The sequence below is a fragment of the Podarcis pityusensis genome (genome assembly GCF_964106645.2).
Source record: "Podarcis pityusensis genome assembly, chromosome: 13".
In the NCBI taxonomy this organism is placed as follows: domain Eukaryota; kingdom Metazoa; phylum Chordata; class Lepidosauria; order Squamata; family Lacertidae; genus Podarcis; species Podarcis pityusensis.
In genome coordinates this window covers 39,998,683-40,014,187 of record NC_138038.1, presented here as the reverse complement: position 1 = coordinate 40,014,187, position 15,505 = coordinate 39,998,683, and the positions used below count along the sequence as shown (strand labels likewise).

Below are 15,505 nucleotides of genomic sequence, written 5' to 3'. Positions count from 1 at the left end.
TGGGTGAAAAACATTTATTTTGGTAACTTACAATGAAGGGGGTTTAGGTATACACAATTTCTTCACAATTGATTTTCTCAAGGGCAGTTGATACATGGAATAAAAACACCGTCTCAAAGGCAGTCAAAAAATAAAACCAAAGAGCCTGTTGCATGTTGCACCTTAAAAACCAATTGATTTATTGTGGTATGAGTGTACTTGAGAACTTTATGCTCTTTCCCTCTTTTTTTCTTTATAGACCGCCCTTCCTCCCAAAGGAGACCAGGGCTGCTACAGACTCACACTACAACTCTTTCAGAATTGCTCGACGACCTTAGGTAGCAATACATCCTTTTTTAATGCTCTTAATAAAATGTCCTTGCCGCTGACAAGGAGAGAAGCTTAAGTCAAGCTTTGGGGACTGTCCGGATAGTCTGGATGCTCACCAGCACAACAAATGTGTGTTGAGTTTCTCCTTTGGTGTGAGGGCTCCAAACTCCTCACTCCTTGGGGAAGTGCTTTTTGTTAGGGGGACATTGCATCCCCCCCCCCAAAAAAATCTGCTTGTCACTGGGAACATGCAATTCCATACCCAGCTCACGGGGCCACCTGAAGTGCTATCTGAAGTGCTATCTGAAATGTGGCTGTGTGCACATTGTTGCCGGTAGTGTCCTTGGCATCATGGATGGGGAATGACCCGACTCCCCACAGTGCCCACACTGGACGCTAGTGCAAGCTGCAGAGGGGGAACCGTAGAGAAAGCAAAAGGGAGGTCACATTCATCTTGGAGCCTCTCCAGGAAAGTCTGAAGAAATCCCAACTCAAATGTCCCTGCTCCCTCTAAAGAAGCGTTGAGGACCTTGCAGCCTTCCAGATGTTGAACTCCAACAGCCTCGGCCAGCATGACCAACGACTGGGGACTGGGGATGATGGAAGCTGTGGCCCAGCAACACTGGGGGGGGGGGGAGCAGGTTCCACACCCTTGCTCTCATGCAGGTGTGTGGAAGCTTTGGCCCTCCCAGCACCTCTGGCTGTTGGCCATGTTTGCTGGGGCTGATGAGAGTTGTAGTTCAGCAACAGCCCTGGAGGTCCAAAGATCTCCCCCCCTCGCTCCAAAGGCGGGATGATGTGCGCTTCAGCACACAAAGGAGGAGCACTCCTTTGTCCTGTCACAGGGAGCTGAAACTGATTGGCTTGAAGGCAAAGCGTATAGAAGCCCTTTGCCAGTTTCACTTTTGCAGCAAGCCGAGCTAGAAGTCTCGAGAAGCAGGGCCAGGCTGTGAAACAGACTTCTGCATACTCTGCAGGAGTAATAAAGAGTAAGGAGGCAGAGGGATGAAGTGAGTGACAGAGAAGAGCATAGAAGCAGGGGTTAGGCAACTAGTAGGACAGATTGGCAGGTTAGCACACAGAGATTATTAGCTTGCCAGACCACTTTCTGCTGTCAGTTCCAGGAGAAAAAGAACCAGCTCTCTGCCATATGATTAATGCTTTTTTTGCCTAGTGACCTGGAGGCAAGTACTACTCTCCAGAGGTGTGCAACTGTTCACACACCTGCAGCATGGCTATGTATGCTGGGCAGGAGAACCATGACAGTGAACACCGGACTTGGGAGAATGCACTGGAGTGCCAACCACTGCGTGCTCAGACTCTTAATTTGAATGCTCAGCCTTTGCCCAACCTATGGCGAAGCACATAAATGGCCTTGATGAGCTCTGCCAGTCACGATCAGGGAAGCAAGGAGAAGAGATCTGATGGGTGCAGAGTCGAATCATAGAAGTATAGAGCTGGGAGGGACCTCATCATCCAGTCCAACCCCTTGCAATGCAGGAATGAAGTAGAGGGTCCGATCAGAAGCTCTTTTGTTCCAAGGAGCTAAAGCTAGTCAAAGAGGCCTGGGATACAGCTCTACAGGGGCCTAGAGGGAGAGACAGGAAGCGAGTGAAAGGGGCTACTATCATAAAGAAACCGTAGGGCAGCCCTGCTCTCTGCTTTCTCAGATATTTTGCAGCAGAGGGGGCGTCTCCGCCCAGGGGTGCAAGGCGAGAGCGGCCACCGGCTCCTCCTCCACAGGGTGCACCTGTTTCTGATGACGGGTGAACTGCGGCTTGTAGCGGAAGGCCTTGCCGCAGACCGAGCAGGTGTAGGGCTTCTCGCCCGTGTGGATCCTCTGGTGCTTGATGAGGTTGGAGCTAACGCAGAAGCCCTTCCCGCAGTCCGCGCACTTGTAGGGCTTCTCGCCGGTGTGGATGCGCTGGTGCTCGATCAGGATGGAGCTCTGGGAGAAGCACTTGCCGCACTCCTCGCAGCGGTAGGGCCGCTCGCCGGTGTGCACCCGGTGGTGGGACACCAGGTGGGTCTTCTTCTTGAAGCGCTTCCCGCAGAGCAGGCAGGGGAAGGGCTTCTCCCCGGAGTGAGTGCGCTCATGCTTCAGCAGGTTGGAGCTGAGGGAGAAGCACTTGCCGCACAGGGCGCAGGTGTAGGGCTTCTCGCCCGAGTGGGTGCGCAGGTGCTTCATGAGGTTGGAGGTGCGGCTGAAGGCCTTCCCGCACTCCCGGCAGGGGAAGGGCGTCTCGCCGGTGTGGGTGCGCTGGTGCTCCACCAGGGTGGAGCTGCGGCTGAAGCCCCGCCCGCACTCCAGGCACGTGTAAGGCTTCTCGCCTGTGTGGGTGCGCTGGTGCTCCACCAGGGTGCTGCTGCGGCTGAAGCTCTTCTCGCACTCGCTGCACGTGAAGGGGCGCTCCCCCGTGTGGATCCTCTGGTGCTCAATCAGGTTGGAGCTCTGAGAGAAGCTCTTCCCACAATCGGTGCAGTGGAACGGCTTCTCGGGCGCACGCCTGGGGGAGCTCGGTGGGGCCTCTAAGATGCCCAGCACATTGATGTAACCCCCCATGGCCGGCGCGTTCGATCTTCTGCGGCGACGCCGGAGCGGCGGGGGGTTTACCCGACAGATGTTCTGAAGGGTTCGGGGGGCATTTTCCGCAGCTGCCGCATTAGGAAGAAATGCCACTTCCTCGTTCACCATTCCGTCACCTGTGTGGAGAATATTGTAAGCATCTCAGCCCCATATGTACTTTAAAAAGCTTGGCTCCCTGCCCGTATTGAGGACAAGTTGCCACCAGAGATTAGGAATTCCCAGGCTACGTCAGACCAGTTGTTCACTCTGCTCAGGGTTCTGTCATGTGACAAACAGCCAATCAGCAGAAACCAGGAAATTGAGCCTAAGATTGACGCCCTGTTTAACAACAACAACAACAACACAAAAAGAATGATTGTGTGTGCCTGAGGTGTATAGTAGACTAACATTTCTGTAATAGGACTACAATACAAAGTGTGTTCCAAAAATCTGAATAAGTGAATATTCCCTTGTGGCAATGATTCTATTAACTTATTTTAAGAGAAATGTAGTGAATCTGTCAATCTGAAGTGAATTAGTGGGGAAATGAGCTTTATAATTTTTCATCAATAAATAATACAGTGTGATTGTGCCCAATTTCTCACCTGAAAAGATTGTTCCCCTTGGGATCTCCCCATCCTCAGACCTCTGAAATTCTGGAACATAATTTCCATCAACCTGGGCCATCCAGAAGACCAAAGCACACTTTGCTGAGCTGAAAACCTGCTAGTGAGAGATGCAGAATCAAGATTTCATGTCCACTCTCTGTTCTAAATATGTTTCAATGTAGGGGAAAACAATTATTGCTACACACTCAATCAATCATGAATGTGTAGTTCCTCAGAACATATAGTATAGCCTGTGGAACTTTCTACAGTTACAGTAAACATAACACCAGTCATTAAGATAATTGCATAGGTATTAGTCGCAGTAAATAAAGCTAGGCTAGCACAGGGTGGTTGGCAACGTGCATGTAAAGTTGGAAAAGGTGTGGGAAAAGGCAACCAAAACGATCAGAAAGCTAGAGTAAATAAAATAAAAATATAGAACCCTCTGAGATAAACTAGGTTGATAGGGCAGGAGGTCGTAACAGCGAGTTAAATATGGAACGAATGCAGAAGGCCTATTCGCATGTCCGTGGCTAGTCATTTGTTTTGTTCTGCACCCCGCTTAGGGCAAGCGTGTCCTCTGAATCACTTGCCCTGGTCGCAAGCCACAACGCAGCCAGCTGCAAAACTTCCCTACTGCTGGTTGACCCCGCCATGTAAAATTGCGGCTTCCGCCAGCGACGGCAGTTCAAAGAGAATGAGTCACTGTGAAAGGAAAAAGCAGACCAGATGGTGGGGGGAAACCAAACAAACCAGCTCGATGGGTGAGCAAAATATGAAACCGATACTTACAATGCACGCCCACCCCCTATAGAGGGAGAAGGGAAGCCACAGATCGCCGGAGACGGGATCAAGGAAAGCCACCCGCAGGAGGAGGATCGGTCCCTAGAGACGCAGTGCAACGACTCTTCTCGCCTTCCTAAAGCGGCTGCCACCCCAGTTTGAGAAGGGGGGTGGCACGAAACCCCTGCCCGCCCCTCTTTCCAGCCCCACAGCGCTGCATGCATGGATTACTGAGATGGGGGGGTGTGTGGAAAAGGAGGGAGTGCGTGGGAAAGGAAAACAAAGTCCTGGGGCGCGTTTCCGTGCAATGGCCCCCAAAGAGATCGCAGTGCAGGCTGAGAAGACCACGGAGGGGGGAGGATCAAGCAACAACCTCCCCCATCCCCCCTTTTTTGCAGCGCTCCAGGCGACTGCAGAGCGCGATTCCTGCCCCCTTCCTATTGTTTCTCCGTCGCAACTCCCCCCACCCAACCCTGAAAAGCAACCCGATCCTCCCCACTTCCCACCCCCGAGAAACCAGCCCCCCCCCCCCCGCCAGGAAGGCTCGCAATCGCTCACCAGACTCCCGGGAAACCCCAGACTGCGGGCGCAAAAGGCGCTGTGCCCCGTCGAAGGCCGTCCCCAGGAAATCCCATCCTGGCATCAGGCGTTCCCCTTGCGCGAGAGGGCGCCGCCCAGCCCTCCCCTTCGCTCGCCGCAGTGCCGGGAGGAGGCGTCGGATTTGCGGTGGTTAAAAGGACAGAGGCCACTCGAGGGCTGCGACACGCGCGTCCCCGAGACAAAGCCGCCTCCGCCTCCGCCTCCAGAAGGTTGCAGCCCGCATCGTTTCCCCAGAAAGATTCCTCCTCGCCGTTCTGGGAAGGGAATAGACAACAAAGGGGCTCCTGGGTTTCTAAGCTCTTCTTCCATACCAGTCATCAGCATCCCTAACCCCCCACAATGTCTCTAATTCAGCCGATTTGGTTTTTTCCAGGAGATCAGAACTGTATAGGGTGGGCCTGAGCCCAGTTTGTGTTAGGGGTAAGAAGACAGACGTCTCTGCATTTCTTGGATAGGGACCTGGAAATAGCAGCCATAGAATTGTGGAGAGTTGGAAGGAACTCTGAGGGTCGCCTGGTGCAAAATGTACAAATCTCAACCCAAGCATCTGTGAGATGGCTATCCAACGTCTGCTTATAAAGCTCCAATGAAGGAGAGCCCGCAACCTCTTGTGGGAGTCTGTTCCGCTGTCAAACAGCGTGGGTGGTGGCGCTGTGGTCTAAACCACTGAGCCTCTTGAGCTTGCCGATCAGAAGGTTGGCGTTTCGAATCCGTGCGACGGATGCTCTGACCCAGTTTCAGCCAACCTAGCAGTTCGAAAGCACACCAGTGCAAATAGATAAATAGGTATTGCTGCAGCGGGAAGGCAAATGGCGTTTCTGTGCACTCTGGCTTCCGTCATGGTGTTCCCTTGTGCCAGAAGTGGGTTAGTCATGCTGGCCACATGACCCGAAAAGCTGTCTGTGGACAAACGTCTGCTCAAATACAGCCGCAACATGTGGCTAATGAATATAGTAAATGCGTTATTATTAGTAGTAGAATGTCATTCAAAGTTTACAATTCATCAACTTCAAAATATCAGTCAATAACCAAGAAGTAGTCAACAAAATGAATTGCTGGTGGGGAACACCACAACGCCTTTCAATAGATGATGTCCCAGACAGTATATCCGGATTGAATCTACTGTTTCCAAGATGAATCTTCGTCAGCTGATGATGAAATTGAATACATTACATATAATGAATGACAACAAAAATAATACTGAACAACCTGCATATTAAATAATGAATAACTTTAAATAAATAATGAAATACTTTTAGATAGAATATCCATACAGGTAAATGTAATACTTGTGGATCAGAACTCACTAACCAGTGTAGCTAACTGACACTGATAAAACAGATGTAAAGAATTTATAAGGTTATCCACAGGTGTGGGAAATAACAGTGTATTTATACTCAGATCCAAAGAGGGTAAGCTTGCTAAGCAAAGGCGAGCGAACAGCGGCCTCTTGATTACTTGGACTGCCAGGGCGAAACAGGTACAAAACGCCGGCACCCTGTCTACAACTTCACTAACATCCATCTACAACTTCACTAGCATCTCTCGGTATTGTGAACAACACCAAACTTACCCTTTGTTGGTATCTTCATGGACTTAAAAAGATAGAGAGAACAAAAGACTGAGTTAAGCATTTGAAAAATCCATTAAAAGCAGACATTATAAGTTCATCTTAGGTTGGGTAGTTCTTAAGTCTCTGTGGCTTTGCACAAGGTTTTGTATTTTTCTCAGAAGATTGATAAAGAATGTATTATTACTTTGGTAATTATTGTGTGTATATTAGTCGCCAACGTATTGCATGAGTCGTACTACTAATCCAGGGGTCAGCAAACTTTTTCAGCAGGGGGCCAGTCTACTGTCCCTCAGACCTTGTGGGGGGAGGGGGGCCAGACTATATTTTGAAAAAATAATAATGAACGAATTCCTTTGTCCCACAAATAACCCAGAGATGCATTTTAAATAAAAGCACACATTCTACTCATGTAAAAGCATGCTGATTCCCGGACCATCCACGGGCCAAATTTAGAAGGCGATTGGGTCAGATCCGGCCCCTGGGCCTTAGTTTGCCTACCCATGCCCTAATCCTTAGGGCTACTTGGTGGGAAGAGACCTGAGGAGGAGCCATACTGACAGAGCAAGGGCTGTAGCTCATTAGTAGAATATCTGCCTTGAATGCAGAAGGTCCCAAAATCAATCCCTTGCTTCTCTAGGCAGGGTTAGGAGAGACTGTCTGAAGCCCTGGAGAACTCCTGAGAATCATTGTAGATAATACTGAGTGTGAGCTAGACCAATGGTCTCACTCAGTGTAAGGCAGCTTCCTATGTGGATACCTCAGTTAGTTAGAACGCGGTGCTGATGACACAAAGGTTGCAGGTTCGGTAACTGTATGGGAGAGATGCATATTCCTGCATTGCAGGGAGTTGGCCTAAATGCTCCTCAGTGTCAGGGTCCCTTCCAACTCTACAATTCTGTGATGGTTTACTCAGAAATAAGTCCCAGAAATATGCAGTGCTTTCTTCCTAGTAAAAAAGGTAAAGGACCCCTGGACGGTTAAGTCCCATCAAAGGCGACTGGGGTGCGGCACTCATCTTGCTTTCAGGCCAAGGGAGCCGGCGTTTGTCTGCAGACAGCTTTCTGGGTCATGTGGCCAGTACGACTAAACCACTTCTGGCGCAACATAACACTATAACAGAAGTCAGAAGCACACAGAAATGCCATTTACCTTCCTGCTGCAGCAGTACCTATTTATCTACTTGCACTGGTATGCTTTCAAACTGCTAGTAAATGTGTTCAGGATAGTGGCCAAAGTTAGCAGCATAACAAGACTTGCTTTTGAGTATAAATGCATGAAATTGTACTGTTAGTTTTATTCTTGTTTATTCTCTTACATTCATATGCCACCTTTCTTCCATCATAAAACCCAAGATTGTATTATAGTTCTATCCAGGCACTGACCAGATTTAGACCTGCTTAGCTTCAGAAAGGTATTTTAGTTATTTTATATAGTGCATAATTGTATCATTTTTGTAGCCTCGTGTGCCTTCAGAACATACTCTGGGACCAGCCCAATAATAGACTTGAGGAAATTCAAGAATGCATTTGCTGGCAGTTGCTTGCACAATGAGAACCCCCTGTCCTGAATTTCTCAGAACTGATCTCCAAGGAAATTCCTGGGTTGCCGAACCCCACTCCACCCAACCTTCTCACCAAATGAGGACACAGCAAGCTTGGAATTGGGAAGGTCACATTTACTAAAATCCATTCGTAAGGCACATATAACATCACTTGACAAACATTCCTTTTCCATATCCTTTTTATATGTAACAAAGTCCTGAGTTGATGAAGCATGGTTTTGTTCCCAGCTTCATAAAAATTCACATTGCGTTGGCACATCTTACGGATATTGACAAGAACTGTCTGATGAAATGGAAGGAAATATAGGAATGACAAGAAGGAGAGGCAAAGGTGGTTCCTTGTACCAGAGTGTTTTGCATCAAAAGTTGTGTATTCAAAACTTTATTTTAGTTCATAAAATGTATTGTTACTCTGGACTACAATTCTCATCACCCCTGATCACTGGCCTTGCTGGCTGGGGCTGATGAGAGTTTTAAAAAACCCTCAAAGCAATTTACAAGATCATCTGCTATCATGACAAAAACCTAATTTCACCCTTTGTGCACCTTCCTTATTCCTTTGAAAGGAGCTGGGAGGTGTGAGCAGGGAATGGTATTCACAATAGGGATTAATAGCTAGATTGGAGATATCAGGGCAGCAAAGATGGCTCACTTAATGAATCTACCGGATGTGTGTTAAAGGACAATAAACGATCAGTTAATTAATTTGCCACGATATGCTTTAACCGCTTGGATTTTCAGCAAAAGACTAAAAGTGTCTGGATTCTGTCAAAACCATTAACTTCCTCGGCAAAATCATATTAGCAAACATGGGTAAGTAATCTCCCATCTGCCTTGTCATTCTATGACTCTATGATCTCCACTAGAGCGGCTTAGCACAGGCTCACCACAGACCACAATTAGGGCAGATCACTTAGCTTCACTTTTTCCTGATTGGGAGGAGAGCATTCCTTTTCGCTGAGTACCAGGTGACAACACACATTTCACCATCTTTCTCTGCAAAGATGAGCGGAGAAATGGGACAATTTAAAAATAAATAAAGTGTATGCTTGTGTGTCTCTAAATTTGAATAGGATTTTAAAGAGAACTGTTTTTAAATTCTAAATATAGGAGGCTTTTAAAAAATGGCTTAAAAGGAAATCTAAATTTGAGTACATGAATGTGCCACAAAATCTCTTAAAAATTATCCCTCGAATAGTGAACTCAAGTGGCAAGTGACAACAGAAGTGGAGTCGAAATAGTGTTGCTGAGAAACAAGGGGGTGATATCAGCATGCTTAGGAGAACCAGTGTTCGAATTTTCCCAGGTGTATTTTGCTACTGGCACACGACTACATGGAGATTTCTGGACGCCAGGCTGGCAGCCACAGTTTAAAAACCTCTGCCCTAGTCCATAGGTAATACCATTTCCATTTCCATTTCCACAGTGTGCGTTTCTCCTTCTTGCATACTGGGTCAAGAGAACTGTTGTCAAGCAGTGTAGTTGAGATCATAGAATCCTAGAATTGTAGCAGTGGAAGGGACACTAAGGGTCATCTAGTCCAACCCCCTGGCAAATAGACATTCTGTTGTGGTGATCATAGCTTAGGTTTGAAATGCCATTTGGCGCCTAATTTTATGGCACCTAGTATATATATCTGAGTTTCTAACACTGAGGGGAACCATCGGGTTTTCAGAAGAGAAAATCTTAAAAACGTCAACACTGCTCCCCCACCCGCCAAAAAACCCCACAGTTAAATGAAGATGGAATATGTTCAACAGCCAATGAATGAACCTGCTGCCAGCATAGTCAGAGATGATAGAATTTGGGATCTAACATCAGGACCTCCAGAGGTTCCCTTGCCTCTTTGCTCTAAGCTGCTACAGTTCTGCAGTGCAAAAGGCAGAACGCACATTCCCCAAGAAGTAATCTCTGTCAGGGGGCACATGAAAATGGACAGAGTGGCTATAGCCAGAAATGAGAAACCCCTTTTCTCTGAACTGTATGAACTGATTGCTTGCAGAGGGCTTTTTTAAGTTAGTCCAAACGCCTTTTGAAATTGGAATGAGGGTTGTGGGCTTTTTAGGGATGAGGTGGGGGAGGTAGAAACTGTAGAATATAGACAGAATATTGTGCTACCTGGGCACTGGAAGGAAAGTCTGGAATCCAGGAAATCTGACAACCGCTCCAAGGGGCTCGCCTTCAGAGCTGCTTTCTACCCAGAATACAAAACAAAATGGCACCCCCTAGAGCAGGAGTAGCCAAAGTGGTGGACTACAACTCCCTGCAGACCTGATTACTGGCCTAGGGTAGCCATGTGTCCTACATTAAAGAGGACTGTCCTCTTTTTGAGGACTGCCCAGTCCAAGTCTGCTTTAAGATAAAGAACCATAAAAAGATAGATGGGTAGCTTTGAAGTTGTCCGTCCAGTGTCAGCAGCACATGGCAGCTAGGTGAGCAGACAGACTGACTGTCATCCCCACCATGATATGTATTTTTATTTAAACTCTATTAATTGTTTCCAAATTTGCACCCATCCATATAAATCACTATATGCAAACTGATGTCCTCAGCACTGCATACCTGGCCCCTCTACCCCTGTTGGCTGGGCTGACAGGAACTGTGGAGCACAACATCTGGAGAGCAACATGCCAGCTATTCCTGCCCTAAAGGATTCAGATTGCTACTCTTGTTTCATCTCACACCCAAATGACTCAAGATACTCACACTGGGCTGTGCCTATAACGGCCACCTTCTTCCCTGCCTGAACTGTGAAGTGCATAAATTTGGGGATTCAAAAGTGGACTTTAAAAAACCCCAAAAGGCCTGACAAGGACCTCTTGAGCTTCCACTCTTACCAGCACAAAAGAGTGAGTGGTTCTGAAAGGAATTTGGGCAGACTGAATGGGTCTATCCATCTACTCTGTGATTCAGTCCACCCACATGTCAATCACCCATTGTCACAATGAAGTCAGGTGATCCCATTCGGTATAGCAATGGGCCCAGAATCTCCAATTATCAGCTGATCATCGGGGTTCCCTAGCACAGTGCTGAGTAAGCCCCAACATTCATCGCAGCTTGCAAAGTGTTATACAGTGATACCTTGGTTCTCGAACGCCTTGGTACTCAAACAACTTGGAACCCAAACACTGCAAACCTGGAAGTTAAGTGTTCCAGTTTGCGAACTTTTTTCAGAAGCTGAAAGTGCTCCGTTTTTAGTGCCACGCTTCCGATTTGAGTGCTACGCTTCCGTTTTGAGTGTTACACTTCTGATTTCAGTGCCACGCTTCTGTTTTGAGTGTTACACTGAGGTCTGTCTGTTTTTCCTATTTATTTTGCGTTTTTGTTTTTGCTGCTCCTTTTGTTTTGTTTTTGTGACTGTGTGGAACCCGGTTCAGCTAGTGATTGATTGATTGTGTAACTGCAGTACACTGCTTATTGCTTTCTTTTTACGGACCGATGGTTGCGTTAGATAGTAAAATTCATGTTAAATTGCTGTTTTAGGGGTTGTTTTTAAAAGTCTGGAACAGATTAATCCATTTTGCATTACTTTCTATGGAAGAGCGCACCTTGGTTTTGGAACACTTTGGTTTTGGAACGAATGGATTAAGTTTGAGAACCAAGGTACCACTGCACAGCTGCTGCCTCCAGTCAAGTGACAGGCAGCCCCTGCATGCCCCAGCTGCATCTTTACCTGCCCCAAGCCTGACAGCAGGTGCATGGAAGGTGGGTGTGGCTTGGCCAAAAGAGCAGGGTGAGCCAAATGGGGAGGCCTGGCAGGCCTAGTTAGAACCACTGGGTTGTGTTAGGATATATGCTGAAAACTGTCCCCTGCCCCACCCCAAAGGCCTGAACAACAGAACCAGGTGCCCCCCTTGCCTTCCCAGGTTGCACAGCAGCTCTGACTATGAGAGCCCTGCTATGGTTGCAGGCTATTCTTGCCTTTGCACAGTGTCCTGATTGGAGCATAGTGAGTGCTTGGGAAAATACATGGTATGGCTTTGTCTGTAGGAGTCCCTTGGCAATAGGGAGGTGGATTTCTGGTGCCTTGAAAGGGGTCTTGCCTCCTGCCTTCCCTTGGGGCCTCATTGCCCTTCCAGGTCTTTCACGAGATGTGGGTTTTTGGCCTTCAGTGCCTCATACAGCATATCCTTGCACCGGAGGTCCCAGCTTGGCACAAGCCTGTAGAGCTCTCGCATCTTGTCTGGGTTAGTTTCCTTGGCAGTGATTTTTTGGTATTGCTCATCACTGAGGACGGAGCCATACAATTTATCCAGAACTGGTTCCACTGGGGTGGTCCGTTGGATTAGCGCCTCCCTGTGCCGCTCGATGAAGTGCACGTTGGAAGAGTTTTGAAGCTGTGGCCCTGCCAGGAAAGAGAAAAAGAACGGAAATCTTACTACACTTTCACACTGCGGGCTTAAAACTGGTTACCCAACTCATTCCCTCCTCCCCCGTGCCCTGGGAATTGTAGTTCCATGAGGGGAGGGATTGCTAACAGAGCATTCCTAATAAAAAAATCCTTCCAGTAGCACCTTTAAGACCAACTAAGTTAGTTCTTGGTATGAGCTTTCGTGTGCAAGCACACTTCTTCAGATACCAAGTGTGCTTGCACACGAAAGCTCATACCAAGAACTAACTTAGTTGGTCTTAAAGGTGCTACTGGAAGGATTTTTTTATTTTGACTGTGGCAGACCAACACGGCTACCTATCTGTAACTAGAGCATTCCTACTAGCTCATCTGCCTACAGTTCACATAATTCTTTGGGTAAAGTTGTAACTGTTTTGAGAACTGCTTAAAAGCCAGTTTAGGCCTTAAGCAGTATATCAACCAATAAATAATGACAGCAACTTGACCAGCCTTGACTACACTATGACTTGAGAGGCATTGGTGCAAGGCACAGGGGACTAAACTGCAAATATCAGAGAGACAAAAGAAAAAAATGCATTTGTAAAGGTGCAAAACAAGCAAATGTGATCACAGAAGGAAAAGCATGGGGTATCCTAGATTCATGTCAGAAGCTCAATAAAAGGCTCCAAATTGCAGCCAAGGCATGCATAATCCCAACTGTGGGAACCAGAGAAGCCAGGAAGAGGCAGGATAGAAAAGAGAGAAATTTGCATATAGTAAAGGTTCTTCCAACCATCCTATTTTTGACCTTAAATTTGTGGAATTGGGTGGCTGGGAGAGGCTTTCGGAGCCAACATGCAGTAACTTCAGGTTCACATCATCTTGTGGCCTAAAAAGGGACCCCTGACCGTTAGGTCCAGTCGCGGACGACTTTGGGGTTGCGGCGCTCATCTCGCTTTACTGGCCAAGGGAGCCGGCATACAGCTTCCAGGTCATGTGGCCAGCATGACTAAGCCGCTTCTGGCGAACCAGAGCAGCACACGGAAACGCCGTTTACCTTCCTGCTGGAGCGGTAACTATTTATCTACTTGCACTTTGTGCTTTCGAACTGCTAGGTTGGCAGGACCTGGGACCGAGCAATGGGAGCTCACCCCGTCGTGGGAATTCGAACTACATCCCTTCTTGTGGCCTATTAGATCTTAAAACATTACAGTTAAATCAAGCTGTTGATGTAAACCTATTTTAAAGTTCAAGTAAACAGAAAACAAAAGAATATTCTGTAGGGATTTTTTTATTGTCTTTTATTGTTGGCCACTGTTATCAACGGCCAGCTATTTCTCAGAGCAGATTTAAAGTTGTTTGAGCCTCATTTAACCAGGACTGGCGAACACCAAAACTGATGGAAGATGTGTTGGTTTCTGTTGTTGGTAACATAGGGTTGGGAGGAAGCGTAGAGCTATAAGTCATGTCCATAATAATCCAAGCAAGTACGCAGGGACAAAGTTCAACCTGTATTTTTCAGAGCTGCAAATCAGCAGTCTGGTTATTTATTTTATTGCTGCTGCCACCTGGTGACTCTGTCTGCTTCAAGAGTACACCTTTCTCAGAGAGGACATAAACAACCCTCCTTTTCCCTATTCATGATTGCATCAAAGGCCCAACCACAGCATAACTAGATGTGAAACTTAACCATGCTACTTCCTATGGGGTCTTTTGCGTTTTTAATTCCTAATACAGAGCACAGAGGCAAGGAGAATCTTTTGGGCAGGGGTGCAAAGGGGCATAAAATCCTGGGTGAAAATTCGGGCTCCCTTAAAGAAAAAGATCCTAAATAGCTTTCCATTTAAAAATGTTTTAAAGAAGTGAGGCTGAGCACATTTTCTCCATCCTTTCTCTAACTATGCATGTTTTTTCATGTTGTCAGAATTATTCCAAGGAACTGTTCCCTTATTTCTTTGTGACTCTGAGGTGCTTGTGCCCCACCCTGTGCCAACAAATATAAACTGGCAAAGTTCAATCCATATTTTTCAGAGCTGCCTATCAGCAGTTTGGTTCTTCGTTTTATTGCTGCTGAAACCTCTCTGGCATGAGCTGAGAAGCAGCCTTGCATTTCTAAAGCAAATGGGGAAATGAAATCATGGCTTTAAGCTTGAAATGTCTCGCGGTGCGAAATTGCTCACTTAAACCTGAGCAAGTCCGGGAGTTCGTTGCAGTACAAAGTTTAGCCCTCGTGGGGCAGAATGTAAATAAAGAATGAGTTAAAAGAAGAACAAGGCAGTTTCTAAAGTCCATAGATGAAAAGGGCGTTATGAAATACACGAAAGCGAAAGCAACTGAACGGAGGCATTTCCAGGAAAGCAGGGGAAAAAAGCCCCGAATGCATATATATATATTTTAAGTCAAGCTTTGTGCATGACCGTCCTTGCTTACAAAAGACGTTATTTATTTATTATTTTCTATCTTATGTTCTCTGTAATGTGATTCTCAACTACTTCAAGGCAAATAAAATTCTCCTGCAGATGAGCGATCAGAGAGTTACTATTTCATTTTGAAATCCTCCCTCATCGCAGTTTATTCTCCTTGTTTGACTTCACGTAGTTACAAAGCTAGATGGAGAGAAGCGAAAAGGGCAAGTTACGGGGCGAGGCGAGGCTTTTAAGTGGAAGTGGCCACTCCCCAGTTTTTCTAAGTGAGTGCCGACGAACCTCTACCAGCTTTACTCTACCGCCTCTTCCCATCTCCGGAGGATCTCCTCTGGCTGCAGCAGTAGCAGCAGCAGCAGCAGCAGCTGCAAAGCCGCCGAACTCGGGACCAGGCGAAAGTTTCGCTCCCCTCCAGACCCACCTTGGCGATCCTTAGGATCGGGCGCCGCTCTCCCTCCCCAGCCGCTCCTTACTGTTCCCGGTGGCGGCCTGGAGCTCCTCGGCGCGGTCCTTGCAGTTGATGGCTTCCAGCACCTCGGCGGTCAGCTGCACGGCGTACTCCTCGGTATAGAAGCTGACCAGCAGGTCTTTGAGGTCCAGCGCATCCGCCTTCTGCAGCCGCCCTCGGGGGATGTTGGCGTAGCCCGGGCGCACGGGGAACTCGTTCAGCTTGACCTTGAGCCTCTTCAGCTCGCCCTCCTCCAAGTTCTCCAGGCAATCCAGCAGGCAGTCCCGCGCGCTCTTCGCCATGG

The 15,505-nt window shown here is 47.5% G+C and overlaps 2 protein-coding genes across 5 annotated transcripts; both read right to left on the bottom strand.

Moving 5' to 3' along the window:
• LOC308461647 (uncharacterized protein) lies at positions 1-5,203 on the bottom strand. Of its 4 annotated transcripts, none has more exons than XM_080978727.1 (3): positions 4,825-5,203; positions 3,481-3,601; positions 1-3,012 (listed from the first exon to the last, which is right to left on the bottom strand). In XM_080978727.1, the coding sequence occupies exons 2-3, from the start codon at positions 3,560-3,562 to the stop codon at positions 1,976-1,978; spliced, it is 1,119 nt and encodes a 372-aa protein (XP_080834853.1). In that variant the 5' UTR covers positions 3,563-3,601; positions 4,825-5,203; the 3' UTR covers positions 1-1,975. The 4 variants fall into 4 exon arrangements, with proteins under 4 accessions (XP_080834853.1, XP_080834852.1, XP_080834854.1 ...); XM_080978726.1 differs by having other exon boundaries at positions 3,481-3,598; positions 4,825-5,188; XM_080978728.1 differs by lacking the exon at positions 4,825-5,203 and adding an exon at positions 4,276-4,753.
• A 2,896-nt stretch (positions 5,204-8,099) lies between these two features.
• On the bottom strand, positions 8,100-15,505 carry LOC308461271 (apoptosis-associated speck-like protein containing a CARD). The gene is made up of 2 exons (XM_080978045.1): positions 15,227-15,505; positions 8,100-12,345 (listed from the first exon to the last, which is right to left on the bottom strand). Exons 1-2 carry the CDS (start codon positions 15,501-15,503, stop codon positions 12,065-12,067), a joined length of 558 nt encoding a protein of 185 aa, XP_080834171.1. The 5' UTR covers positions 15,504-15,505; the 3' UTR covers positions 8,100-12,064.

Coding starts and splice junctions, on each gene's coding strand:
- LOC308461647 (XM_080978727.1), bottom strand. CDS start 3,562: ATGGCCCAGGTTGATGGAAATTATGTTCCAGAATTTCAGAGGTCTGAG. Junction 3,013..3,480: donor AAGGGGAACAATCTTTTCAG/GTGAGAAATTGG, acceptor TTCTCCACACAG/GTGACGGAATGGTGAACGAG.
- LOC308461271 (XM_080978045.1), bottom strand. CDS start 15,503: ATGGCGAAGAGCGCGCGGGACTGCCTGCTGGATTGCCTGGAGAACTTG. Junction 12,346..15,226: donor CCAGGCCGCCACCGGGAACA/GTAAGGAGCGGC, acceptor CTTTCCTGGCAG/GGCCACAGCTTCAAAACTCT.